Source organism: Monodelphis domestica, chromosome 6 (assembly GCF_027887165.1).
Source record: "Monodelphis domestica isolate mMonDom1 chromosome 6, mMonDom1.pri, whole genome shotgun sequence".
NCBI lineage: Eukaryota > Metazoa > Chordata > Mammalia > Didelphimorphia > Didelphidae > Monodelphis > Monodelphis domestica.
The window spans coordinates 309,417,168-309,445,111 of NC_077232.1; the positions used below are offsets into that span (position 1 = coordinate 309,417,168).

A 27,944-nucleotide genomic window follows, 5' to 3' on the forward strand; every position below is an offset into this window, starting at 1 on the left:
CCTCGCTCTGACGTCAACGGGCGCAATTTTTCAAAATGGTTCCGTGGCTGCGCAGCCCGGCTTCTGGCGGGACCTTGGAGGTGGCCGTGCCGCCGCCGCCGCCGCCGCGCGGAGCGGCGGCCTAGAGAGCCGAGCCTGATGGACGCCGAGGGCGGCCGGCTGCCTGGAGCGCCGCTTCCGAGGAAGTGCGGGGAGAAGAGAGCCAGGCTAACGGCAGCGACAGCCCGGAAACATGGCGGCTTACGTTGGAGAGAAGATAGAGGTGAGAGCGGAGGCCCGGGAAGATGCCGAGGAGCCGCGACCAGAGCACTGAACCAGGCGGGCCGAGTCCTAGGGCAGGGAGGGCTCACGGGAGAGACCACGTAAACAGGGCGGGAGGGGGTGAGGGTACGGAGTCTGAAGGCGAGACCACTTCCAGACAGGTGGGGGTGGTACGAGACCACTTCCGGAGAGAGGGGAGCGCGGGCCGAACCATTTCTGAGGAGGCGGGGGGAGGGGGGCACTACCGCCCGCAGTCTCCCGGGATTCCCGCCGCAGCTCCCGCCGCAGCTGCCACCCTGGGGTGAGGCAAGACCTTGGGGCCCCCGCCCCCGGGGGTGGCGGTTACCTGGGCGGCAGCTGCGGCGGGAGCAGGGCCCAGAGGCGCTTAGTCTGACTTCGGAGTAGCTCTCGGCACCATGGACGGGTCTCTGGATACCTCCACCATCGAGGTGCGGCTCTGGAGCCCGCGGGAGTGCCCCCTCCCCTGCAGCAAAGGCTGCTGCCTCCGGGAAGCCTTTTCTAACTGTCCCCTCCCCTTTTCAGGATTTCAGGGTCGGGACCCTCCTGGGAAAGGGGTCTTTCGCTGGTGTCTACAGAGCTGAGGCCATCCACTCAGGCCTGGAAGTTGCAATCAAAATGGTGAGCACTGGCCCCCACCTGGAGAGGGGGCCCCGAGTGTGCATGCTCCCCTTTTTGTGTGGCCCTGGGTCCCTGGGGAAGGAGACGGTAGCCCTCCTAATGTCTGCCTGGAAGCCCCTGGTGGTCGTGTGGCCCCCAGCCTTACCAAGGCTGCAGAAGATGAGCTTCCCCGGGTTTCACTGACCTGAGAAGCAGCGACTGTGACAGCTGCCAGCACCCAGCGACGTAGGTCTATCTCTGGTCAGGCAAGTGGGGAGGAAGAGGAAGAGGGGGCACAGAGCGCCAGACCTGGAACCAGGGGCTCCACTCCCCATGCTGCTTGAGTCTGAGCAAGTCACAGACCCCACCGTGCCCGTCCTTGCCCTCCTCTGATACCAAGATAAAAAAGAAGAAGAAAAAAAAGTTCAAGAGCTGGGATCATTTGGGCCCCGGTGTCAGATGTGAAATCTGAGGTTTTGTCTCCTCTTCCCCCTTGCCAAAAATTATTCCCAAAGAATCCTCTTTCTCCTCATTAGAGAACAGGAAATAGTCAGCAGCACATCTAGCATCATCTTAAATGAAAGGAGGGAGGGCCTTCTTTAGTAGTGTGGTTCCCCATTTTTGTTTTTATACCTAGAGTAGAGTATCTATTTCTTAGGTTTGAAGGAGCAGGTTCTCCAGCTGGTTAAACAAGGAAGGGCCAGGGCACAGGCCAGAATCTATAAAGTTTATGAAAGGCCTATTTCTAAGAAGCCAAGTTCTTCTTAAGTGTTTTTCTTTTCTCTGGTCACTAGATTTAAAAGTAACTTCCCTGAAATTACCTCTATATTTTTTATATCTAATGTCATTTTTATTCTCTCAGACAGAGCAAAATTGACATTTTTTCATTGTCATGTTAAAAACTTTTTAGATTGATAAAAAGGCCATGTACAAAGCTGGGATGGTCCGGAGGGTCCAGGAAGAAGTGAAGATCCACTGTCAACTGAAACATCCTTCTATCCTGGAGGTAAGAGGATGCAGGAATAGGGGCAGGAATGCTGGGTTTTCCCACAAATCACTTATTGGCTTATCTTCCTTTTTTCTGTATTTCAGCTTTATAACTATTTTGAAGATAACAATTATGTGTATCTGGTATTAGAAATGTGTCATAATGGAGAAGTGAACAGGTATTTGAAGAACAAAATGAAACCTTTCTCAGAAAGCCAAGGTATGTTTTTTCATAAAATTAAAAGTAACATAAGACTAAAATTTTGGTATTGCTGTTACTAAGACAAACCTAAAATTATATGTTTTGTTTTAAGATAATCGATTTTTCTCACCAAATCCTTTTTCAGAATATATTTCCTGAGAAGGTTTCATCATAGAAGCATTAAGGCATCCTTTTTCTTAAAGTTTAATGTATATTTTAACTAGTTTACAAAAGTCATTGTGATAAAACAATTTCATTTTCAAATCTGAGTCAGGAAAAGGCCTTTTTAGAAGGCCTTAATGCCTCACTGAGACTGTATTTTTATAAAGTAGATTCTAAACCAGTTAGGTAAGGTGGGTGGGGTGTTTGTTGGTTTGCTAGTAAAAGCCACAATTGTTTCTGGCTTGGTGCTTAAAGTATCCCCTTGCTATGTCATCCACATAGGGGCAGGAAAATGCAGAAGAAGCCCCAGGTCATCTCATGTGAAAGTGATTGTAGCTTTTTTTTTTTAACCTATTGTGCTTTAAAGCTAACAGAATGTTCTTATGTCGTTTTAACTTCCCGACAACCCAGTTGAGTAGCGTAGATGTTATTTTCATTTTATGGATGAAAAACCAGCCTCAAAATAGAAATGTGACTGATTTAAGTTCACATGACTAGTACATAGGAGAGATGGGACTGAAACTCAGGCCTTATGATGCCAGCCAAAGAGAGCCTCCTTATAATAAGCGGAAAGAACGGATCTCCTGATCTTATACCTTACTCTCATTTCAAAGTAGTAGTTATTCTTCATATGTTAGCAATGGCAAAGCTGTCGGCCTAAGATTGTATAATTACTGTGGTGCTATGTTGTCATCCTCTTGTGTTAAATTGGATTTTTCTGGCAATGATTGGTTTTTCTGCCTCCAAATAGCTCGACAGTTCATGCACCAGATCATCACAGGAATGCTGTATCTTCATTCTCATGGTATATTACATCGGGACCTCACACTTTCAAACCTCTTACTGACACGGAATATGAATATCAAGATTGCTGATTTTGGGATAGCAACTCAGTTGAAAATGCCTAATGAAAAACACTATACACTATGTGGCACTCCTAATTATATTTCCCCAGAAGTTGCCACTCGAAGAGCACATGGACTTGAAACTGATGTTTGGTCTCTAGGGTGTATGTTTTATACATTACTTGTTGGGCGGCCCCCTTTTGACACGGACTCAATCACAAATACATTTAATAAAGTGGTATTGGTAGATTACAAAATACCCACCTTTTTGTCACAAGAGGCCAAGGACCTTATTCGTCGATTGCTTCAGAAAAATCCAGAAGACCGTTTAAGTCTGTCCTCAGTGTTGGATCATCCTTTTATGTGTCAAAGTTCTTCGGGGAGAATTAAGGATTCCAGCACTGTAGAAGATTCAATAGATAGTGGACATGCTACCATTTCTACAGCAATTACCGGTTCTTCCAGTGCCAGTATGAGTGGTTGTTTACTGGACAAGAAGAGACTATTATTTGGTCAGCCACTTCCAAATAAAATGACTCTATTTCCAAAGAATAAGAACCTGAGTAATTTTTCATCTGGTGATGGAAGCAGTTTTTATCCTCAGTGGGGATTTCATGAACAAGAAAGCAGTCACAGTGGCCGGGGAAGACTACAACAAGATCCTGAAGAAAGGCCACATTCTCGATACCTGCGCAGAGCCCACTCCTCTGATCGATCCGATACTTCGAGTGGTCACTCCCAAGCCAAACCACCTGCTGTGGAGCGCTGTCACTCTGCAGATATCTTCTCAAAGCCCAACAGGAGAGGATGGCCAGAAAATGAAGAGAGGTTTTCACCTCCCAGCAGCAATGCTAATATTTTTCACCCATTTAAAGAAAATATCTCTAATACTCCTGGCTTTTTTGAAAGACCTGATAAAGACCAAGCACAGTAAGATTCGTTTTTCAACTCTTGTTATTGTGTAGTAATTCCTACTCAGCAAGCATTTATTAGGCCTATTTATGTTCCAGGCACCAAAGGTCCAAAGACAAAAACAATAGCTGGTCTCTTCCTTCGAGGACCTTCTGTTTGGCTGGAGAGTGGGAGCAGGCACACAGCTTATGGGCAGATAATGAAATTGATAATGGGAGGGGATGGGAAGCACTAAGAATTGGGTCTGAGAGGGAAAGTGGCACTTGAGTTAGATTTTGAATGGATCCACCAGATTGTAAGAAGTTTTTTCTGGTCCTCCTTAATGTTGGCACCATTCCTCGTGAGATTATCTCTGATTTATCCTGTATATGACTTGTTTGTATGTAGTTGTGGGCATGTGCCCCTTCCAATTAAGAAAGTGGGGATGGGTACTATTTTTTTTGTCTGTCTTTGTATCCCTTATGTGTTGGCTCTTAATACAATTGTTGACCTGATATGAGGCAAAAATAAGGAGAGAGAATATTTCTGGTGTGAAGAAAAAAAGTCCATTTAAGGCAGAGGTGAGAGGTGGAATGTCATGTTGGCCAGAAGATAGAGTTCATGAGGGAAAGTATTGAGTAACTGGTCTGGAGAGAGACTGGCCTAAGTTGGAAAGGGCATTAAATGCTACCAAAGGAGATTGTATTTTGACTCAGGAAGAAAGAAGCCACAAATGTTTCAGTGGTCTGGTGAGATCTCTGCCTTAGAAATACTGTTTTGGTAGTTGGCATCAAGTTAGGGGGAACCATTAGAAAGCTTTTTGGAGCAGTCCACACAGATCTCATGACAGATGTGAGGATTTGATGGGGTTGAAATCGATCAGATAGGGGTGAGGGGATGGGTTGAGGGAGGGTTGAAGACTCTAGGATGATTTTGAACTTCAGAACCTGAGTGACTAGAAAAATGGTGGTGACCATGACAGAAATCAGGAAAGGGAAGAGGGAAGCATTTTGTGGGGAAAGATGAGTTTCATTTAGGATGTCTTGAAATTGGGGGAGCTGAGGACTACAGACAAGAAACTGCCCACTCACTTCAGTCCTTTATTCCCCATTCATTCAGATGTTGCTTGGCAACTGGAAAACAGAAAAGACACCTTGTTTTGGGGACTCAAGTGCTACCAGCTGCCCAGAGCCTTTGTGATCCAACTCTTAGTGCCTCCCATGTGCCCACATTACTTAGTATTTACTTCATGTTCCACATTCTTAATTTTATTAGACTCTTTTGATTTACACAATATTTTTAGCCTTGTTTTTGTGTCCTTTTTGAGAAGCCAATATAATTTCAAAAAAGAGCCCTTTCCTGACTCCAGGCATTGTTGATGCCTGTTGTTCCCAGTAGACCATGAACTCACTGTTGATGGGTTCTGTTGCAATTCATTCTTTTAACTCTTACCTTCATTCTTAAAATCAATACTGTGTATTGGTTCTAAGGCAGAAGATTGGTTAGAAATGGGGGTGAATGGTTTCCCCAGGGTCACACACAGTTAGGAAGTATCAGGCAATTCACTTTTTTCCTTTGCCTTCCCAGTGCCTGACACTGCACTTAATAAGTGCTTCTTGAAGTAAAAAAAAAAATACTTTCTCTTATGCAAATATTTTGCTTTCAAACAAAAATTTTGTGTTGTTTTTGATTGAATTACGAAATCATTGTGTTTCATTCTTCTCCAGTCCTCTCCATCCTGGAAAATCTGCTTTTCCGTTTTCAGACCAGACCTCTCAAGCTGAAATAGTTCAACAAGCAAATGGTAAGTACTCATGGGAGGTGTTCAGGGCCAGAATATTGACTTATAGTCATAGACTCTGATTATAGACCAGAGCACATCTAATCCGACCCTTGCCTGATAGCCTTCCTTTTATTGTGTCCCATGAGGATGAACTCACTACCTACCATTTCATTTTGGAACCCTAACTATCAGGAAATTTTTCCTAGTGTGGAGCTGAAACAGCCTCTGCCCTTTGGGTCTGCTTCCACACTCTGGGATAAAACAAGTTCACTTGGTATTTGCTTTCTTCTACCTGACAGCCCTTCAGGACTTGTTCTCCGCTTCAGATAGAAACTATCCAGTTCCATCAGCCAATTCACATAGGGCATCATCTTGAGCCCCATCACCTTCTGCTCTGTGCCAACACTGAATTATCTAAGCAGGACTGTCTTCTCTCTTTTGGACATTGCTTCTCTTGATGAAGCCTAAGATTACCTTTGCTTTTTTGGTTACTGTGACCTTCTGTTGACTCATGTTGAAACTTGGAATTCATGAATTTCCAAAACTTCCAATTTCATGTGAAATATGAAGCCTCCCTTGCCTTTTCCAGGGCCTGAAAATGTGAAATTGGGAGAACTGTTACAGCGTCTCAGCTCTGCCACTTTGCATTTCAGCCTAGGGCAAGTCCTTCTTAGCCCTCAAATTTATGTAAACTGAGTTGGACTAGCTTTCTAAGGTCTCTTCCAAGTCTTACAGTTCTAGTCTTAGTTGAATGAACCAATAGGGAATTTAAAGGCAGAATGATGGGGTAAATGGAAATAACTGACAGTTTAAGCAAGGTTTATGGCCAGGAAGGCAGTTGTGGATCCCTAAGCAAAGTGAATATCCAAACAGGATAGGCAAGGCACAGAGGGCAGTGGGCTAATGGGGGGGATGGGGATAAAGGAGAGTGTCAAGAAGTGACCCTTTTTCCACCCTACATATGGAAGGTGATTGAGCCTACTACTTCTGTGGCTCCAGATGAAATGATATTTTTCATGTAGAAGCTGATAGGATTGTCTTAATATCCAGATGGTACAACTATACCCTAACTAGCCATGAATTCTGTTGTAACGTAAGCATGTATTTTAGCATATGCCCTTGAGTTACTATTTCAGAGATTAAAAGGGAATTGAGATGCTGGGCATTGTTTTACTGAAAAACAGGTAGATACCATAAGGATGGGATGGGAAGAAATTATTAAATGGGCCAGGGCGATAAAAAAGAAGCAGAAGGAGAGGAGGAGATCTCACAAAGTATTAGATTACCTACTTGACAGAAATGTAGGTAATGAGCCTGTAATTTAAGCAGTGCTTTAAGTCACAAATTTTTAATCCGTTCTTATTCTTTATATGTTTTTTCTGGTATCCCAGTAGGGAATTACTTTATCCAGGTGCAGCTGTTGGGAGAAGGGAATGCAGCTTTACATAATTGTTTATGTAGCTATCATCTATCTTTGACTTTTAAAATGCAGTTCTCAGTTAATTAACATCTTCATTTGAAATGGAAAAATCAAAACATTATTTTACTTAGTACAGCTGCTACATTTTAAAAATATATTGTTTAGTATAATCTGTCATTAAAAGGGGAGGGAAAAGGAAAGCACTATGTGATATTTTTTTAAATGCAGTGAAGGTTTTAAATAAACTTTATAAAGATCGACCCACGTATGCCATGAGGGAGATGAACTGAGCATTCATTTTAGGAAACTTACGTTCCTGCATAAGAATTGTTTTTAAAATTCCGTTGATTGCCACATTTTAAGTTTATCTAGTGCGTGTGCTATACAGCTTTTTTTCTAAAAACTTAAATCAGTTTTATATGATCTCTTTTATTGTATGTTTTTTAGCTCATTTAAGAGAGCCTGCTGCTCACATCAGCATTAACTCAAGCAGAAATGACCAGGGTCATCCAAATTTGCAGAAGGACCCAAGGAGAAATGCCTGGACTGACAGGATGGCTCACGGGGATGCATTAGCTTCTGAGAGTGTGCGTTGTGTCAAACAGCCAAATGCCATGAAACATATGCCTGCCCATCACCAGGAAGCCGAAACTGCTCCGTTAGCACCTGTGTTTGGCTCACATCCTCTTTCTGACCCAAGCAAATCTAGGGGCATGGAGCCACAAAGAGGCCACCAGAAATGTTCCTTGTGGAGCTCAACCTCTCCTTTGAATGCCCTCAGGCTAAAGCCCATCAGGCAAAAGACGAAAAAAGCAGTGGTATGTCTTCTGTGTTCTAAGTGTGAGTCCTTTAACCTGAGGAGCGAGAGCGAAGATGCACACACACCATCTTATTGAACACACTGTTGCTGACAGTAAAGCATGGTGTTGGGGATCCCTTTATTCTGTCTTGAAGATGTTCGTCTGTGATGACGCATCTTACATCAGAGTTCTCCACCACATGAAGAGATAGTGGTGGATGCAGGAGATACTTGATGAGATACTGGATCTGATTCTTGGGCAGTTTATTTTTTTAACCCCTTACCTTCTTTCTTAGAACCAATACTAAGAATCAGTTCCAAGGCAGAAGATCAGTAAGGGCTAGGCAATGGGATTGTGTGACTCTCCCAGGGTCCTTCACAGTTAGAAAGTGCCTGAGGCCAGATTTGACCCCAGGACTTCCCATCTCCAGGCTCAGCTCTGTCCACTGAGGCTCCTTGCTTCCACTTGAGGAGGTTAGACATAAGTTGTCAGCTAGTGATGGAAAATGTAAGATTTTCCAGTTCAGTTCCACAAGCATATGTGAAGGCCCTACTTTGTCCCAGTCCCTGCTAGAGATTACTATAATTAAAATGAACAGCTTTTGAAACACTAAGGGTGGTGTGCTGGGAGTTAGCATACTATTTCTTTATATGCCATTTCTCGACCTTAGGGCTTTCAGTCAATGCTTTGGTTACTGTCACCATCATTTCGCAGTTCACTCCCCAAAGGTCCTTCTAACAAAGAAAAAGAGTTAAACCAGACAAGCCAGCCTGCTGACCGTGTGTGACAGATATGTCTGTAGCATCCCATACCTGGAGTCCTCGTGGGTGGTCTGTGTCCTGCTATCATGCAATGGCAAAGATATGATTTGAAATTGCCATACCCATATTTCAATACCAGCTCTGCCATTGATTTATTTTTTATTCCTATATTATTTAGAATATTTTCCCACCCCTCTGGGAACTGACAAGCAGTTCCACTGGGTTTTACATGTATCATTGTTCAAACCCTAATTTTCATATTATTCATATTTGCAGTAGAATGATTCTTTAACATCAAAATCCCAATCATATCCCCATCGAACCATGTGATCACTCATGTTTTTCTTCTGCATTTCTGCTCCCACGGTTCTTTCTCTGGATGTGGTCAGTGTTTTTTCTCACAAGTTCCTCTGGATTATCCTGGATCACTGCATTGCTACTAGTAGAGAAGTCCATTACATTCGATTGTGCCAGTGTATCAGTCAGTCTCTGTATACAATGTTTTCTTGATTCTGCTCTGCATCAATTCCTGGAGCTCTTTCCAATTCACATAGAAATCCATTATTCCTTTGAGCACAATAGTATTCCATCATCACCAGATATCACCATTTTGTTCAACCATTTCCCAATCATGAGACACCTCAATTTACAGTTTTTTGACACTACAAAGTAGCTCTGCCATTTATGACTATAGTGACTGTGGGCAAAACACTTACCCTCCCTTGGCTTCAGTTTCCTAGTCTGTAAAACTACACAACCTCTACCGGTGCTGCGTAAATGAATGACTTCTCAGAACTGTTCATTTATAGAACCATGCTTCTGTCATCCTCCCTTTTGTAAAAGAATAAGAAATCTGCCAAAATTAGGAGTTGAAGATCCAACTTTCTTTTCTTGTGGACACAAAATAGAGTGGAGCCTCCCCACACCCAGGTGTGATACGACCCCACTGAGATGTTCAACTGGATGTTTTAGAGGTTTTTGACAGCTAATTATGGGGAAGTTGGGACCACAGCAGAATGTCCAGAGGATGCTAAGAAAAATGCAGTGGGCTTGATAACGGGGATTTGGGACATTTACTACAAAGTCCTCAAAGTTCAGTCTAAGGTTAACTCTCGTCCTGCTTAGGTCACAGTGACCTTTCCGGGGCACGGTACCCACCAAACGAGGTGGTTGTGTCTCTTATCAGGCCAGCCAGCCACTCTCCCCTCCCAGGGAACCCTGCTCCTTCTGCACGGCTTCCCTGGAGAACTACGCAGACCCGCAGTTTTGTTCTTAGTTCATTGCTATGATATTCCAATGCATCAAGCTGTATGTTTTCTAATGTTCATGTTCTATGAATCAAGTCGATATTGTCTACACAGTGGGCTTGATAACTGGGTCAAACTCTTGCAGTCCCTGAAGGATTCTGTGTGCTCCCTCTGTTCATAATCAGTGATAGACAGGCACCAGACCAGTTTTCCTTTCATTTTGAAGGAATGCATTTGGACACAAGTTCTTTGGGATCAGCATTGGTTGCTGGACCCATCGGTATTTCGTCTTTTGTTAGTGGTCATTGTGTAACTGCTGCTGTTGCTTTCTTTGCCTTGCACCAGTTTGGATATGGGCTTTTCCAAATTTCTCAAGCTTGTTGCACTTTTTTTTAACAGTTAAATAGTATTCCATTATGTTCATGTTTCTGTAAAATGAGAATCATACAGGACAACTCGGAGGGACTTATGAGCAAGAATGCTATCCACATTCAGAGAAAGAACTTTGAGAGTAGAAACAAGAAAAACAACTGCTTGATCAGATGGGTCAATGGGGATGTAGACTCTTAAATGAACACCCTGGTGCAATTATCTATCAATAATAGGGAAATAAATGGGTCTTGATCAATGATTCGGGTAAAACCCAATGGAATTGCACTTTGGCTACGGGGTGGAGGAGGAAAGAACATGAATCGTGTAACCATGGAAAATTATGAATTTAAACATTTCAATTAAAAAAATAAAATGAGAATCATAACAGCACTCCATCCCATGTTATTGTGAGAATCAAATGAGATACTCTTTGAAAAGCACTTAGTCTTGTTCCTGGCACGAACCAAGGACTCTATGTTTGCTATTTTACAAATGTGAGCTGCTGTTATCATTAGTGTTCTTATTATCATCGTACCACAGTTTGCTTAACCAGGCCCCAATCAGTGAGAATCTACTTCATTTCCTGGCTCAAAAAGTGCTGCTGTGAATATTTGGTTAGAAATGGAAACCTGGGGGAAGCTGGGTAGCAGAGTAGCACAACAGGCCCAAAGTTGGGGCCTCGGACACTTACTAGCTGTGTTACCTCGAGCAAAAGTCACTCAATCCCCATTGCCTAACCCTTCTTGCTTTTCTGCCTTGAAGCCAATACACAGGATTGATTCTAAGCCAGAAAGTGAGGGTTTTAAAAAAGAGAAGGAAAGGGAAAGCTTCCCCATCTCTGTCTTAGTTTCCTTAGAGGATATGCTGGGCAGTGCTTTGTCTAGGTTAAAGAATCTGCTCATTTTAGTCACTTTTCATTACACCTTGATTTCCCAGAGCTGCCTCAGGTGGTAGCCCAGCCAACAATATGTTAATATGCTGGGCTTCCTGTGGTTTCTTCAAGGTTGACCATTTCACTCTTTGATGGTGATTTGTGTAGTATGATGTGAAACCCATTATTTTCATTTGCCTTTTATTTTAGAGATTGGGGGGTTCCTCTTAGAGTGGTTATCTTTGGGGGGACTTCCCTATTTTCAGTTTAAAGGTAAACTTTTCTCTTTAAAACTTCTTTTTAAAAAGTCATCCCATTCTGGTATTTTGGCCACTAAAATTCCAAACTTTTTTTCTTTTCCTATATAATCTTATCTGTGAATTCATGCTTCCCTCTACTTTCCCATCCTCCCCTCTTCTGCCTTCTTTGTTCTACAGTTTCCCTGGGCTTGCTCTCCTTTTGTCTCTTTGCCCCACCCCCCACCCCCTGCTGTCCCCTGGGCGGATCCCTTTCTCCCTGCCACCTCTTTTTAAGGGGCTGGTTCCTTTCAGTGCCCACTGTTGGAGGGAAGGAGAAAGCGGTCCTGCCTGGAGATGAGTTTGGTATTAATGCGCTCCCCTCCCACGGTAAGATAACCCTGTCCTTTGGTTTCTCGGTTGTGGAACTTTGTAAAGTACAAGCCACATAGAGAAACTTGGTATTCCTGTTTTTTAGGTGAGTATACTTGACACAGAAGAGGTGTGTGTGGAGCTGCTGAAGGAATTTGATTCCCAGGAGTACGTGAAGGAAGTTCTTCTGGTGTCCCCTGATGGAAAATCGGTATTACTTAGCCATTTAATCGGGTTGGGGAAGATGCCTTTCCATGGGAAGCGAAGGTGGTGTCCTAAAGAAACTTACTTCCCCCCAGCTTCCTTCATTTGCTATTTTCTGTGGGATATGAGGCTTCTGGGAGGCTATTCTGGAATTTGTTGAAGTCCTTGGATGCTCTAATTAACTGAGTCACTTCTCGGTCTGCCCTAGTGGATTTTGAAGTGAAAATGCAGTAGCAGCACAACTGAACAAAAGCAATGCCTCCTGAAGGCACTTGCTTGCTCATCAGAGACAGACCCACACCCAGGCTATCTTTTCACTCCAGTATTTGCTCTAAAGTTGTTGGGCCTGTTAAGCACTATATCATGGGGGTTGGGGAAGTTAAGGGGCTTGTAGAATTTCTTGAGTTGATTTATCAATAAAATCACTTGATTGTAGAAAGAGCACCTCTGGAGCTACATTGAATATATGTCTGAAGATGTAGGGAAGTGTGTCTTGACTAACAGAATGAAATTCTGACATTTATTTCCACAGATCACAGTTTATTATCCGAATGATGGAAAAGGTTTCCCTCTTGGAAATAAACCACTCCTTCCTCCCACAGACATGACTAGGTATAACTTTGATTCTTTACCAGGTACGTCCTTTTCTTTCTCAAATCTCCTGGCTAGAGAGAGAGAGAGTGGGCTTCAGAATTTAAGACAAGAAAAATGAAGAATAGTTGCTCATATTAATGGAGGCTTTTATGATTTATAAATGATTTTATGATTTAAATGATTTCATTAGATCATCCCAATAACTGTAAGATCCACAGGAGTGGTATTATCTTTACCGAGAGGTTCAGTGAGTAGCCCCCAGGGTCTTCCAGTTGTATCTAGCAGGATTGGAGCCCAGGTTTCTCATGGCTGCCAAATGCCTGCTCTTTCTGCTATATATGATGCCACATATACGTGTGTGTAAAACTTTACTATAGACATGACTGGATCATGCCTAATGATACATCCTGCACCTCTCACCTCCATTTATGGGGTTCTTTGTTAATAGGGCTTACTAATTAAAAATTGATTCTAAAGGGAATGTCATAGCATTCCGTGAAGGAAATTTTGCCTGTCCAAATTCTGAATAATTTGTAATGAATTGTAATGTAAGGCACTTACCCTGGAATTGCTCCCAGTTTCATTGATTTGAGTAGTGTGCCTTTTCAGTGCTCGAGAGTAAGATTTCATCAGAAAAGGTTAACTTCTCAAAACTGAGAGGACATTTATTGAAAAAACGGGAACTGATCACATGAAGATCCATTGGAAGAACTTGGGAATGTTCAGCCTGATAATAAAGAGATTGGGGTCATCATGTGTTCACCATGTGTTGATAGAGAATTAGGTCTCTTTTCCTTAGCCTCAGAGGACAAAACTGAGACTAATTTGGGGGGGGGGGTTGTAGAGAGACAGATGTCAACCCAGAGAAAGAATTTCCTGATTAGAGCTGCCCCAAATGGGAGGATGAGTATGAAGAGTAAGATGTGCTAGTGAGTGGAGGACTTCAAGGAGACACATTTGCTGGGAACTGAGTACCAGGAGTTATTCTAATGATCCTCCATTCAACGCCTCTGTATTTGCAGCATAAAAATGGATTTAAAGGTGCCTTCTTTGAAATGAGTAAACTAATAATCCAGATTCCATATTACTTTGGACACTTCAGTAGTGACTGTGCCAGTTCATGATGTGCTTTGGAATTTCATCATGCCATGAAATCTTTCACCTCATTTTGTACTAGTGGACTTTGGAAGGTTTTGTTTTAGGGAAATGTTAGGTTTATGTGGTCTGGAAAATCTTGGATGTTGTAAGAATTAGCAGGAATTTCAAGGAATTTGTGAAATTTCAAGACTTTTGGCAGATGCTGTTTTCCATTCCATTTGTAGTCCTCCCAAGAATTAATAACATTTCTCCTCCCTTCCCCCCTGCAGAAAAATACTGGAGAAAGTATCAATATGCTTCCAGATTTGTACAGCTTGTAAGATCTAAAACACCTAAAATCACTGCCTTTTCAAAATATGCTAAGTGCATTTTGATGGAGAATTCCCCTCAGGCTGACTTTGAAGCTTGGTTTTATGATGGTGAGTACTCACTTCAAAGAAAGGATGCTGTTTCCTTTAGGGAATATATCTATCTGTTTCTTATGCTTTGAGATACAGCAGAGCCGTGTTATAATGTGACTCGTACATAACATCTCACAGCAGACATTTGTCAAGTCTTGTGTGTGTCTGTGTCCGTGTCCTCTTGCCCTTGTCACTACACTGTATTTCTTGACACTTGGAATGAGTGAGGCAAATTAAATCCCATTCTTTGCTTTGGATAGACAAATTGAAATATGTCGGGCCCTGAAGAAGTCTGGTGTGGTCAAAGCCAAGTGTTTTTAAAAATAGTTTTAAATTGTCTTGAATTTAGATGTGCCCATTTCATTCAGTTTGTGTCTCCTTAGTCTTTTCTCTCACAAAATCCCTGCAGGAATCTTAACAGATCTCTTTTGGCAGACCAAGTCCATCCTTTGGCGTTCCCTGCCTTCTCCAGAGTAGACACAGGTAGATGTACCTGTACATAGCAGCACTTAGGAGAGAGGCAGATTCCTGACTGGTGGATACAGGCTGTAGCCCCCCTAATGGCTTGATCAGAGCTTTGGGAGAGTGGCGGGGTCTGCATCCATTTTAATAATGGTTATCTCCAGCCCCTCTGACCACATGGCCCTGGGTATATCACTTCAGCTCTTCCCATTCCCAGAGGCATCAAAACAGCAAAACTCCCGAGTGCAACAGGAGCCAGATGAAAATGTAATTGAGAACATTTACCAAGAGAAATAAAACACAGGACAGCACCTGTGATTTCCAAAGTCAGTTTGTGGGCCACAGGAGTCCATTTGTATTTGAGTTTGCTGTCACTGCTCTAGGCAACCTGCATTGGCAAAGGGCATTTCCTCACCTGGGAGTCCCTTATACCTATGAAATCACAGGTCTGGGCCCTGCCTCTCTCCAGACTTGCCCAGGATGGCATTAAGTGACACACATACGGTGTGTTGGTACATCCAGACTGAAAGTCTCCTTGTCAGAATTTGTACCCTTCCTGCATGATTCTTGAGAACCTAGGCACACCCACCCACCACTGGGGCATCAAAAGGACTTGAGGTATCTGTCAAAACAGATAGAGAGAGAGATCCAATGAGCTTTAGCAATCTGACGGGCAGCAAATAAAGGCATTTTTCTAGTACAACAAAGCTGTACACAATCTTTCAGTGAAAATGTCTTGCAATTCTTTAAAAGGTAGCTTTAAAAACTTTATTCTTTTAGGAGCAAAAATACACAAAACTGAAGGCTTGATTAACATGATTGAAAAATCTGGAAAATCCTACACTTTGAAAGGAGAGACTGATATTGATAGTTTGAAAGAAGAACTAAAAATATATGTAGATCATGCTAATGAGGTATGGATCTTCTTTTATGTTTATAGTTTTATAACCTGATTCTTGGCATTGTGTGCAAATGATACAGGTGAAGTCATGACAAAGGTTCTTCTTTTTTTTTTCCCTTAAACAGGAACATCGTTTTTGCCTTGCACTGGAATCTGTTTTTTCAGAAGAAGAAACAAAAAGTAGAATTGTTCCCCGCTTTCCGATAATTGTTGGAAGGTATATATGGTTTTACAAAATATGGAGCCCTGGTTTGCTAAAAAGGGGTTCTTTTACGTTAACTCAGCAAAGGTTGACCTTATCTCAGAGAATAAGTGACACTAATCTTTCAGGTGGGCAGCTTTGGGGGGAAAGTGTTGACTTGAGAAACTTTTCTTCCTCTCTTCAGAAAGCCAGGCAACCCTGTTTCCCCACAGACTGTGGCCCCTCCAACTTGCAGGGATCCAGATGCTTTAGGAAAAGACACGGCATCGTTGAATAGGATGGTGGCGAGCAACCCCGGGGTTGCTACTCACCAGACACCCAAGGCCACTCCTTCTGTAAGTCACTACACTTGTACTGTACAATAAGGACCACTATTTATTGACAAAATTCAGTCAGTGTGGCTGATCATCTCTTGAAAAATTAACAGGTGGGGACAGCTAGTGGCTTGATGGAAAGAGAGCCAGGCCCAGAGATAGGAAGTCCTGGATTCAAATGTGGTTTCAGATACTTCTTCACTGGGTAACTGTGGGCAAGTCACTTAACCCCGCCTTTCCCTAGCCCTTACTGCTCTTCTGCCTTGGAATTGATACTTAGGATTGATTCTAAGACAGAAGGTAGGGGCTTAAAAAAATCAAATACAATTCTGTTTTGTACATTTAAATCTTCCAATATACTTAAAATTCAGCCCTATGCCAAAAATGTAAATCTTCTAGAACAAAGCAGTTATTAGTAATATATTTGACATGTCAAAATGTGGCATCAATTTGAAGAACATCATTATAGTGAAATAAAAGTGTGATATTTGAGTGTCTTATCCTGAAGGCCTTGGCTAGCCTGGCTCATTCAAATTGCCATGTTGGTTGTGACCTTCTCTGAACATTGGGATGAAGTGGCATTAAGTTAATCAAGACCCACCAGTTCTCCATCATGGCTCAAATATGTGCATCAGAGTCCTTGGCGGGTGATGATAATTTAAAAAGTCTTTTACCTGTTTCTAGTTTGGTTCATATGACGGACCTGGGTTCACAGCAGCTGTGCCTGAAACAGGAGGATCTTCGACCAGCCCAGAGGATTATCTTCCCAAATCAGCGCAGCTTCTAAAGCCTGTTTTTGTGGAAAATGTTGGTTGTGTTACACAGGTGAGCAGCCAGTCAGTTAGGGAAGTCACTTTTAAAGCATTTCCTTTTTAGTTTTAGCAGTTTCTTTTTGGCTCCACAATATAATTACATACCTCACTGGAAAGTACTTTCTCCCCAAGATTAAGTCCTTCTGGCATTTTCTTCTTGAGAAATGGTACATTTCAAAATTTTTCATGAGATTTTGGTTCATCCATGCATTCAGGGTCTACTATAGCAACAAAATCCTTTCTGTTTCCCCTAAGCACAGTGAATATTGAAAGTGTAAAAGGAGAGTGTGGAAAAAGAGATCTTTTCAGTCTTCTAGAATTTGGAATTTAATGTACCCTAATGTTGAGGTGTCAGAAGTCACGTGATCTTCTCTAGATGGGGACATTCCACCCAAATACCTTTGGGGGTGTCTCTTTTTCTCCCACTTGGGGGTGGGTTTTTCCTCCCTATATTCATATTCAGTTGTACTGCTAAACCCTATTTATCAGAGATGTAGATATACTCCTCGAGTTCTTGCCTACAGAATAATTTTGAACATCTCCTTATTCTTCCCAGCTACCCAGTGGGGCTGTGTGGGTTCACTTCAATGATGGATCCCAGTTGGTGGTTCAGGCTGGAATGCCCTCTATCAGTTACACCTCACCAAATGGCCAGACTACTCGGTGAGTTGTTGAAGGTCACGCTCGTGTCTAGCTCTTCCCAGGCAGCTTCTTTTCTGTGCCTATTACATTGCATAAGATTGGCTTTAATTTTGACAGCATGTCATCCATTCATTAAGATCCCTGTAACAGCATAAGAGCATCCTTTCTAAGATCACTTGTGTTTTCTGAAGCCTCCCTGCAATGATCTGGCTTCTGATTGGGGGTTTTCACTGTCATTCTCTTTCTGTAGCCCGAGCCAGCAATTGGTCGGCCAGGTTTGAAATGAGAGCTTTGAAAGGCCAAAAAGAAAACGGGTCCAGTGACTGATCCTGGAGTTGCCCTGATGGCTTTCCATGATTGTAGTTCTTTGGTTGAGCATGAAGATAGGGTACTCAGCCCACTATATTTGAAATGGCAGGAAAACAAGCAGTTCCTCTTTTCGAGTTTTAACTAGAAGAAAATGTTATTGTGATGGGAAGCAGGTTTCTGCTTTGTAAGGAGGCACTTGTAGACTTTTTTGCCTCAGAAGTCCTACTCGTGATGTGGAGATGGCCTTGGTGTTCGCCCAGCCTCACTGCCCCTGGGGAGCCCCACCATTCCCACATCATGTGCAGTGAAAGGAATGCCCAGCTGAGGTTAGTGTGGAACCTTGAGGTGCCTAAATTCATCGGATGTTCCATAGGAGAAGGCCGCACAGAAGGGCTGTGCAAAAAGACTCTTTTCTGGTCTTCGCCATTCATGCTTTCTCTAGTCCAGGAACTAGGGAGAAACCCTGGCCATCCTCGGCATAGGCTGTCACTCCCATAACCAGAGAGCTACTGACAGCGCCTTGTCTTCACCTCTTGCCTTACCTAGGTACGGGGAAAAAGAAACGTTACCAGAATACATCAAAGAGAAATTACAGTGTCTGTCTTCTGTCCTGCTGATGTTTGCTCACCCCACTCCAGGCCCCCCCTGATTAAAAGCGTTCATTGGGATGCTCTGTGGCAAGTAAATGACTTTTTGTTGGCTTGAAGGGAAGTGGTTTTATTCGTCCCAGGCCAGCCCCTCCAGAAGAGGATTTTAACAGGACTGCAACGTGTGTATTTTAGCCGAGCTGCAAAGTCAGAAGGCAGCAGCCCAAGCTCTTAGGCAATGCCTGACGCCCCCACCATTTGTGTCTGTATTTATGTGTTTGTTGTGAAGTGAACGTGTCTGTAGTCTACACATAGGTGGGTGGGGTCTTTGCTTTTATTGTTTTTTTCAGACAGATCGGGAATCATGGAAAATGTGGTTTTAGGATTTTTAAACATGTAAAGAATTTGTACATATGTTACTACTAATGTAAAATTGTATACTTGTTTATATCTTTATTTTTGTAGCACCAAGTTTCTAATGAAACGTTCCTACAAAGGGGTTTTGTTGGGAAAAAAAAAGGAAAAGAAATAAATGCAGTGTTAAGAGCCCTTGAGCCCGGGGTTTATTCATTTGACATGTCAAAAAATTCAACAGAAAGCTTCTTCTTTTATTGCAGGTGTTTGCAATTTGCAGCTAATACTTTCTTTTCCCCGTCTATGTAAAGCACTCATTTTTGTGGTGATTTTCTGTGCTTATATTTTCTGTTGTAAATGAAAGTATTTTCTAGGCCACAGTTAACATGGCTCTAGAAAAAGGAACATGTTCCCGACGCTGTTCTTGGGGCTTTTCTCTTACTGTAACTGCCTCACGTCATTAGCATCTCAGTCATTTGTGGAACTCAGCCAGAAGAGCACAGTTTAGAGAGACACTTGCTTCTTGCTGGAAGGGTTCATAAAGCTGTGATTTTGTATGTTTAATGGGAACAATGTTCCATGTTACTCCTCGCTTCTCCTGACGTACTTGTTCTGGAAAACTAGCCTTTTTCCAAGGCGCCCTCTGAACTGCCCTGAGTGTGTCCAGCTCAAGCCCCGCTTTGGGGGAAGTTTCCTACAACTCTGGTGCTCCCGAGATCCCAGCCTTTTTATTAGCGTAACTCACTAACTATAAAATCTTGATTGCATCTCTGGGCACACATAGCATTCAGCTGTTACAGCTATTCAGGAAAAGGGGGAAGGAGGGCACATATTAGGTAGAGGGATCCTGAGAGGATGAACATGGGACTTAGGAGACATCCCACATAAATAGGTGCTCCAGTTATACAACCTGAGCAATAAAGACAATCATAAAACTGGCAAAAATCCCTCTCCAAAAAAGATTAGAATTTGATCTTGGTAAGACTATTGGGAAACCGCTGAATCTGCCTGACTTCAGGCCTGGGATTGTGCCCACTGGGTTACAGAGCTGCCCCCAAAGCGCCAGGACTTTCGCTTGCAAGAGTTTTAAAAGGCCCCAGCTACAAGACCATTCATTGGGGAGGGGCTGGTTTTCAAAGGTTTCCCAATAGACCTTTAGAATCTTCCCAGAAGCAAGTCACTCCTGCCATGGAAGAGGGGAAGTGTTGTTCTTGGGTTTTACTCTTCAGGCTCTGCTTTCCTCCTGCCTTGGGTCCCTGGTCACCAAAGTCTATTAGGAAGCAGCGCCTCCTTCTGGTGCCTGTTGGGATGACGCCTCCCAGAGTGTTCAGGGCCAGGTACCTTGGCTTAAGGCTAGCTGGGGGGTCGGCAGGATGCTGAAGGGGTTCCCTATCATCTCAAAGACTGGGGGAAGGAAATGGACACGTTTAGGGGGAGTACGTGAGGGCTGGGTTCTGTCACAGGGACGAGACTCATCCCGTTTGTCAACAGAGGCTGGATATAACAGGTAAGCACCATGCCAAAGCCTATTCTTCATATTAGTCCTTTGTTAGGGCCCAATAAAGAAATTCCATCACATTTGTATGCATAATGTTTAGCCACTTTCCAAATGAGCACCCACTGGTTCCCAATTTCTGTTTTTAGTAGAAAAACAAACAAGACATGGCCAAATACATTTGCGGCAATGAAGGTGTTAGAGGTGCCAAAGGTTTCAGAGCAGCTGACCAAAATAAAATGTAATTGAGAAATATTTCGCAAAATGAACATAGAAAACTACGTTCTAAGACCAAGTCAGTATGGCTCCTTCTCTACAGATTCCTAACTATTTGGGAAGGACAAAGGGAATAAGTACCTACTGTGTGCCAGCCACTTTATAGATGTTACCTCATTTAGTGGCATTTGATACCCCTAGCACCAGGAATAGAGCGCCAGCCACTCAGGTTACACCTTGGACATATCCTGCCTTTGATACCCTCCCAAGATGCTTGCTAGCCCTTGTTGGCGTGCCTGGCAACAGCCTGGCAACACTAAAAGTTGCAAAGCAGGTGCCCTTTAACACTGGTAACAGGAGTTTCTAGGAGTGACCCATACCGATAAAATCACCTGCTTGGGTAGACATCCCCCTGCATCACTGCCAGCTTTGGGCATATGGGGACCAGCACCTCTGGTGGGAGGGCTTGCTGAGCCCTTCTCCAGCCTTTCTGTGTCCCTTTGGGGTCCACGCTGGACCGAGTTCTCCCCTGTGGTTCCCAGAAGTTATAGCATGTCCAGCTGCTATACCCTGGTCAACCTCTGGCAAATGGAGCTAATCAAGATGACTAAAATCTTTTTAATTTAATTTTTATTATTATGCAAAACACTCATGAAACCAAACCCCCAAATAAAACCCTAAATACACTGATGTAAGAGGCGACACCAGCAGTTCTTTCTCTGGAGGTGGAGAGCATTCCCTGTCCTAAGTCCTTCAGTGTTGTCCCACATCATTGCATTGCTGAGAACAGTCAAGCTTTCAGAAAATCATTGTCCAATGTTATTGTGGACAGTGTTTTCCCAGTTCTGCTGATTTCACTCAGCATCCGTTCCTGCAGATCTTCCTGGCTTTTCCTGAAATGATTGGACATTTATCAACTTGTGCTATGATTTGTTCAATAATTCCCCAATGGATGGGCATCCACTTAATTTCCAGCTCCTCACCACCACAAAAAGAGCTGTCATAAATATTTTTGTACAAGTAGGTCCTTTTCCCCTTTTTTATTCTCTTTTGAGATACAGACTCAAGAGTGGAACAACTGGATAGCAGGGCATGCAGAATTTTGTAGCCCTTTGGGCATAGTTCCAAATTGCCCTCTGGAATGGTTGGATCAGTTTACAACTCCACCAATGATGCATCAGTGTCCCAGTTTTCGATAGTAACACCCAAGACTGGCTGGGGTTGGGCAGCCAATGAATTGGGAGGGTGGCAGGTGCCAGGGCCATCAACAGGGACATTGAAGTACCAGCAGGAAGGGTAGCGGTGGAGTTCAAGAAATGACTGTGACAAAGGCTTGGACAGGACAATATTGATAGAGAAGAGCTGCTGAATAATGGGAAGTGACCTCAATGGGTGGAAGAGGCAAAGGGAGAATTCAGAACTGGAGGGGGCTATATTTTAATATAAAATCCAAGATTTTGAATTTTTTGAGAAAGATCTTCAAGGAAGAAACTTGCTAACTCCTAAATCCAGAGAATGAACTGTTGCAAAAAGATGCCAGAAACCCACATACATCAAGAAGCTCAAGAATTAACTTTGAGTGTGGTTGATTGAACTGAAGTTTGATTGAACATTTATTTGTAAATGTACACTTTTATGCCAAAGGGACTGCCCCTAATTTGGCTTTCTGTCAATGTGCCTAGCAAAACATTGGTTTTGCTTTCTTTTCTATTCCTCCCTCACTACTCTAATTTCCTCTTAGAAAATTGAATATTGTATACCTCTGTAATTAGAAGTGCTTAGGACTATGAGATGATTATGTTAAATGATCAATGGGGAAACTAGTCTCCCAATGATCATCAGGGGGATGGTGAATCATAAAACTGCTCAGACTACTTCAGAAGATTTTATTAAGCTATTCCCCATTTTCTACAATGGAGGTACTTAGTCAGGAATGTATTGAGAACTTTAAAATTACTCCACCCTGCTCAGACAGTGCCTTAGGGAAAGATAAAGTTGTAAAATTCCTGATTGAACAATGAAAAGTCCCCAACTCAAAAAACCCTAAGCTAGGTGGTCTATTTTAGATCTAATACAAAGGTGATAAGTACCTATAAAGGTTAAATTAATCACTAAAAGGTCAAGCAACTTGCAATGGGGAAGCTTAGCAAAGAGATGTGAAATACTCAGAAGATATAATCTAATCAGAGAAGGTGATAACAAAAGAAGATGTGAACTAAGAATGGACAGTCCTGGGGAAAAGTGTCTACTGTGATTGGTAGATGTGAAAATTTAGAGGTGACCTAAGAGAAAATTCTCTTTAAAAGGAGGTCAGGAGTTCAGAGGAGGCTCGCTGAACTTGGTTGGAGTTTGGAGTTAATTGGAGGAGCTGGGTCTCTGAACTGAGTTCAGGAGTTGAGGATTTCAGTGAAGGACTTGAGTTTTGATTTAGGACGATCTTGTGGTGAGTGATAAAAGACTGACTAGTCTTTCTTAAGGCTCAGGCCTAGGCCATTTGGCCTAGGCCCTTCCTACTATTTTCTCTTTCTCTCACTCCCTTCCCTTGAATTCCTTCATTTGTATTAAAATCTTCATAAAACCCAGCTAATGGGTATTTTCATATTTGGGAATTTTCCCATGGCAACCACTTATTTTTTATTTAAATCAAGACACTAAAAATTATCTTTACAGTTTTGGAAATTCACAGTCTTGAAACCCACATTTTCATGGTTACAGGGCGTGAGACAAGATGAGTCAGGAACAGGCCAGAATTCGGCCTCTTCTGCAGCCACTCAGACTTCCGTGTGCGCCAGAAGATGGGAAAATGAGAAGCGCCCAGAGCGCAGGCAATTACAAGTGAAATGGGGCTTACTCAATGACTCCAAGATGAGGCAATACCACAGGGTACCACAACTACCATCCCACATCAGTGAGGAGGAAAGTGACTTTCAGAAGAGGACGAGCAGCCTGTTGTCACCTACACTGGGGTCTCTTTTCAGAAAAGGAAGTTTTACTGATGTCGTCACATTGTGCGCCCTGCCCAGTGACTCTCTCCTTTCTTCCCTTGTCCAGTTAAACAGAGCAAGTAACAGGAAAGATAAGGATGATAGTAGAAATTAAGTCTTGTTACATTAATTTAGAGATAAGTAGAGAAGCTGGCTTGAGAAAGAATTGGAGTTTGAAGCAAAGAGGAAACCAAGTGTCAGGTTCGAATGTTGACAGTTTTTTTCTGTGACAGTTACTCTCTCTGGGTGTGGCTGTTACTCTGAGGGAGTTGGGAGTTATTCTCTGGGAAGTAGTGAGGAGTTTCTCTCTCTGAGTCCTAATTTGGTTCTTGCTGAGACTCAGCCAGCTAGCCTTTGCTATTTTTATAACTTTAAGACAACGTTAGGAATAATAAGGATAAAAGTTAATTTATTGAAGAATAGGGAAAATTTGGGTTAGGTAGGATCAGGAAGGATCAGTGTAGCCTGAGGAAACAGGAGAAGCAGTTCTTTGCAGAACCAGGGAACTTATTTGGGTAGTTAGAATCCCTTAGAGCTAGAAATCCTTTTTATTCTTATATTTCAATAAGTATTTTATTTTTTATAGCCAAAGTCTCCTTAGCATCCTTGTGCCTGACCCTGAAAAGAACTTCCATTTATGAGCTTCACTTCATTTATATAACCTGAGGATACTTTGTGAGCACAGCAAGCAGAGTATCTGAAATCAGTTTATTATCAATAATCAAATCCATTGCCCTTATTAGTTTTACAGTTGTCTTTTTATTTTTACAGTTTGGTCAAAGAACCAGAAAGTCTGATTTTAAGGGTCCAAATGTCAACTTGGGCAGTTGGAACCATTACCTCAGCAGGGGGTCTGTGGAAGCAGCTAGAGCTGACAGTTTTATTGTGAGCTGTAGTACCAGTGAGTTGAACTCAAGGTGGCTCCAAACCCATCCCCCAGTCAACTCGACTCAAAGGTTCTGTGCTCTCAGAAAAAGCTGGTGAATTAGCTACATAAAATCACCCTGGGGGGGCAGCTGGGTAGCTCAGTGGATTAAGAGCCAGTCCTAGAGACGGGAGGTCCTAGGTTCAAATCTGGCCTCAGACACTTCCCAGCTGTGTGACCCTGGGCAAGTCACTTGACCCCCATTGCCTAGCCCTTACCACTCTTCTGCCTTGGAGCCAATACACAGTATTGACTCCAAGACGGAAGGTAAGGGTTTAAAAAAATAAATAAATAAATAAAATCACCCTGGGATTTTTTTTCTGTTAGATAAGGCTTCTCACCTTTTTATTATTGTACTGGATTATATACAAAAATTACTTGCCCATGACTTTCTAATGCCATTACTCTCATTGACACTCCTACAACTAATCTCTTATGTTCATGTATTGTTTTTCTTGTGCTTTTACATCATGATTGAATCTTTAGCCATCGTGTTTAAACATTTAAAACTAAGCATCAAGCAAGTTACTACAAAGAATGGTCTAACATTAAACTATCTAGAGACTAAACTAGATAGAATGGAAACTCAATATGAGGAATTACTCAAGGCTAAAGGGACAAAGGCAGAAAGTACAGAACATGAAGCAACTAAATTAGAGGGTGCAACTAAATCAGATAAACCAACTAAATTAGAAATAGAAATTGAAGCATTAGAAAGCACACCAGCTCATATGTTTCCTTTAAGAGAGGTACCTGTAATGTCCCCAGAGCATGGTATAGTGACTCTTGTACGACAAAAGGCTTACACAAGCTGATATTGACAGTTTTAAGAAAAATACCCCAAAATATGAAGAAGAACCAATGGGAGTTGTAAAGCAGTTCAAGTACTTAAGCTTTACAAACCTTATTTGAAATTTGACATCCTTATGGATGAAATATTGACAAAGAGGGAGAAACAGCAGATTATAGAGGACACTAATAACCTCTAAATTGCCGATTGGCCAGCTGAGGGTCCTGGATGTGAAGTTAACTCAGTTGTGGGGTACAGAGACTTAACTACAGCCAGGGAAGCAATAATTGAAAATATGAGGCAAAATTCCAAAGCCCAGGAACCTGATCTAATTTGAGAGCCTAAAGCAAGAAGTGGAACTCCCTCCACTTTCCTCAATAGAATTATTGACTGTGCTGAAAAATGGATTGGGTTGGATATTTTAATAGAGGAAAATGTAAATCAAATTCACAAGCAGTTTGTAAAAAAAAAATGCATGGCTTTTAATCTAAATTATTTTCAGAGTAACTATCCAAATTCGTTTGATATGGATCTTGTTGAAAGTAGGAGAATTGCTAACTATGTTTTCCAAGATGAGGAAGACAGGCAATCAGAAGATAAAAACGATATAATTGAAAACTTAACCAAAGAAATCAGAGAGCTTAAACAAAAACAAATCCAATAAAGGAAAAAACAGCAGTGGCACTAAGAATTTATAGACAACCCAGAAATAACTACAACCCCAGACAATACAATCCCCAAGATGTTTTCTTTGTGACAGACCTGATCAACACACGAAAGAGTGCAGATTTAGGGTTCAATTCTTTGGACAAAACTTCAGGGGAAACTGAGGCAATAGGTTTAATTGCTTTAATGGATTCAGGCAAAATGGATATGGAAATCATGGGTTTAACCACAAATTCAATAATGGATTTAATAATGCATTTCTGTATGGGAGACCAAACTACCCAAATTATTTTGATACTGGATTGATAATTTGATAATTCACAACAAGCCCCAGACCTGAATACCATGCAAGACTATATATCAAAGCAGGTGCTTGTCCAAAATATTCCCAAGTAGTTGGTGGGAATTCCCTAAAAGTCAATATTCAAAAAGGTGCAACGTCATTATGAAGGTGTGCCAAGGACTGTGCAGTTAAAGGTCTAGTATATGGAGAAAATGGACTAGGAAGATTGGCAATGAAATAAGAACTGATGAAAATGACAAAGAGTTTAAAAAAAAACAAAACATGGCAAATTAGTAGAGGAGAAATCAGTGAAGAATTAGAGAATGAGGAACAGGAACAAGTATTGAGTTTTCCTGATCCTAGTGTGTTAGCTCCTGTAATACCTGTCTATTCTCCAGAAAATAGCACAGAACCCTACGTAAGTCTAAACATAGGACCCCTAGTTTATGACTGTCTCTTAGTCACAGGTACATTAGAGATGTGGCTGCATTGCTCCCATGTGACAAAAGCAGCAGCAGCAGAAGAGATTACACCAGACAACATGGCTGTAGTAAAAAAGACATCTGAAGAACTTATTCAAGAAAAATGAAATAGAGACAGAGATCAAGACAACGGAGAAGACAACAGAAGAAACAGAGAAGACAGCGGAAAGATTGATTGAATTGTAACAAAGACATTGCAGAAAAAATCTACACAGAGAAGAGGAATGCAGACTGATTATGGACATGAACTGTAAGGTCTTTGCGACATTCTAATATTGCACACTTTCTCTATAATTGCAAACAAACACATAGTAACAGCATGAAAACAGAAGATAGTAGCAGAGGAAGTGACTTTAAAGATTTGGTAAGTATTCACTACAAAATAACATAGAGATATAGGACACATTTCTCACAAACTCTGCAACATCACCCCCCACCCCCCATATCTTTCAAAAGAAAATCTTTAAGGTTTTCTTAGACTATCTTGGGGGAGGGGGTTATTTTCCTCCGCAAAATGTATACTTTGTAAATATGTATATAGTCTTTAATATAATTTGTACATAATATATATAGGTGTAGAAATTATACAGATCTATATTTCTATAATGTGTAAATAGTTAAAATTGTTGCAAAGTTTTGATTTTATTAGTATAACAAGTTGATTTTGAGTTTTAATGTAGTTTTGATTTTCTGTATTAGCAATAGGATAAGGTCTTAGCATAATAGTGAGTTTCATTTGAATTGTCTAAATAGGATTTGTAAGATGCAGTTTGCATGTTTTCAAGTTATTTTAGATACTTTAGTTTTCTGTAAAACATTAAATTGGTTTTTGGTTCAAAAAGGTTTTCCAAGTTTGCATTTCTGTAATTGTATGTTTTGCACTTGCATTTGTACAAGTATGTTTTCATTGAAATTTTATTTTTTTTTAATTTATATCCCTATAGTAGGTTAACATAGATAAGGTGTAGCAATAAGAATAGGATAAGCGTTAAGATTAAGACTATTTTTGGGGGGAGAAATAGAATAATAATGTTAGATATAGCTTTAGAATTACATAGAATAGCTAGTATACGGGAGAGATTTTTTTTCTCTCTCCATATGATCAAAGGGAGGAAATTATCAGGATATTAGAAATTAAGTTGTTGCATTCGTTTAGAGAAAAGAAGTAGAGAAGCTGGCTTGAGCAAGAATTGGAGTTTGAAGCAGAAAGGAGACCGAGTGTCCATTTCAAATACGGACAGTAGAACGATCATCCTGTGACAGTCTCTCGGGGGGTCGCTGTTACTCTGAGGGAGTTGGGCAGTTGGTCACTGGCAGAGACTCACTCTGACGGCTTGGAGGAGGCAACTTCTTTTCTCTCTGTCTCATTGTTTGAAATAGAAGGAAAGGAGGGAA

The 27,944-nt window shown here is 41.9% G+C and overlaps 2 protein-coding genes across 6 annotated transcripts in view; one reads left to right on the top strand and one right to left on the bottom strand.

Moving 5' to 3' along the window:
- PLK4 (polo like kinase 4) lies at positions 1-27,391 on the top strand. 4 transcript variants are annotated; one of them, XM_007495496.3, is made up of 16 exons: positions 1-262; positions 805-900; positions 1,790-1,885; positions 1,972-2,086; positions 2,982-4,005; positions 5,694-5,770; positions 7,617-7,987; positions 11,935-12,039; positions 12,565-12,667; positions 13,994-14,143; positions 15,368-15,501; positions 15,614-15,705; positions 15,875-16,025; positions 16,689-16,829; positions 17,373-17,479; positions 18,314-18,908. In XM_007495496.3, exons 1-16 carry the CDS (start codon positions 233-235, stop codon positions 18,414-18,416), a joined length of 2,895 nt encoding a protein of 964 aa, XP_007495558.2. In that variant the 5' UTR covers positions 1-232; the 3' UTR covers positions 18,417-18,908. The 4 variants fall into 4 exon arrangements, with proteins under 4 accessions (XP_007495558.2, XP_007495560.2, XP_007495559.2 ...); XM_007495498.3 differs by lacking the exons at positions 1-262; positions 18,314-18,908 and adding exons at positions 485-710; positions 23,135-27,391; XM_007495497.3 differs by lacking the exon at positions 1-262 and adding an exon at positions 624-710 and having other exon boundaries at positions 17,709-18,332.
- Positions 15,333-27,944, bottom strand: part of MFSD8 (major facilitator superfamily domain containing 8) — a 42,367-nt gene continuing 29,755 nt past the window's right edge. Inside the window, exon 12 of one of the 2 annotated variants that reach the window (XM_056803520.1) lies at positions 15,333-18,309. In XM_056803520.1, the coding sequence (XP_056659498.1) occupies positions 18,274-18,309 (36 nt within the window). In that variant the 3' untranslated portion in view covers positions 15,333-18,273. Of the gene's footprint in view, positions 18,310-21,055; positions 21,313-27,944 lie in introns of those variants that run through there. The other variant, XM_056803518.1, reaches the window with a different exon arrangement.

Excerpts from the sequence above, each read along its gene's own strand:
- PLK4 (XM_007495495.3), top strand. The coding sequence starts at position 678 with ATGGACGGGTCTCTGGATACCTCCACCATCGAG. Across the intron at positions 901-1,789 it reads TGGAAGTTGCAATCAAAATG|ATTGATAAAAAGGCCATGTA; the intron begins GTGAGCACTGGC and ends AAAACTTTTTAG. Across the intron at positions 15,706-15,874 it reads TTTCCGATAATTGTTGGAAG|AAAGCCAGGCAACCCTGTTT; the intron begins GTATATATGGTT and ends TCCTCTCTTCAG.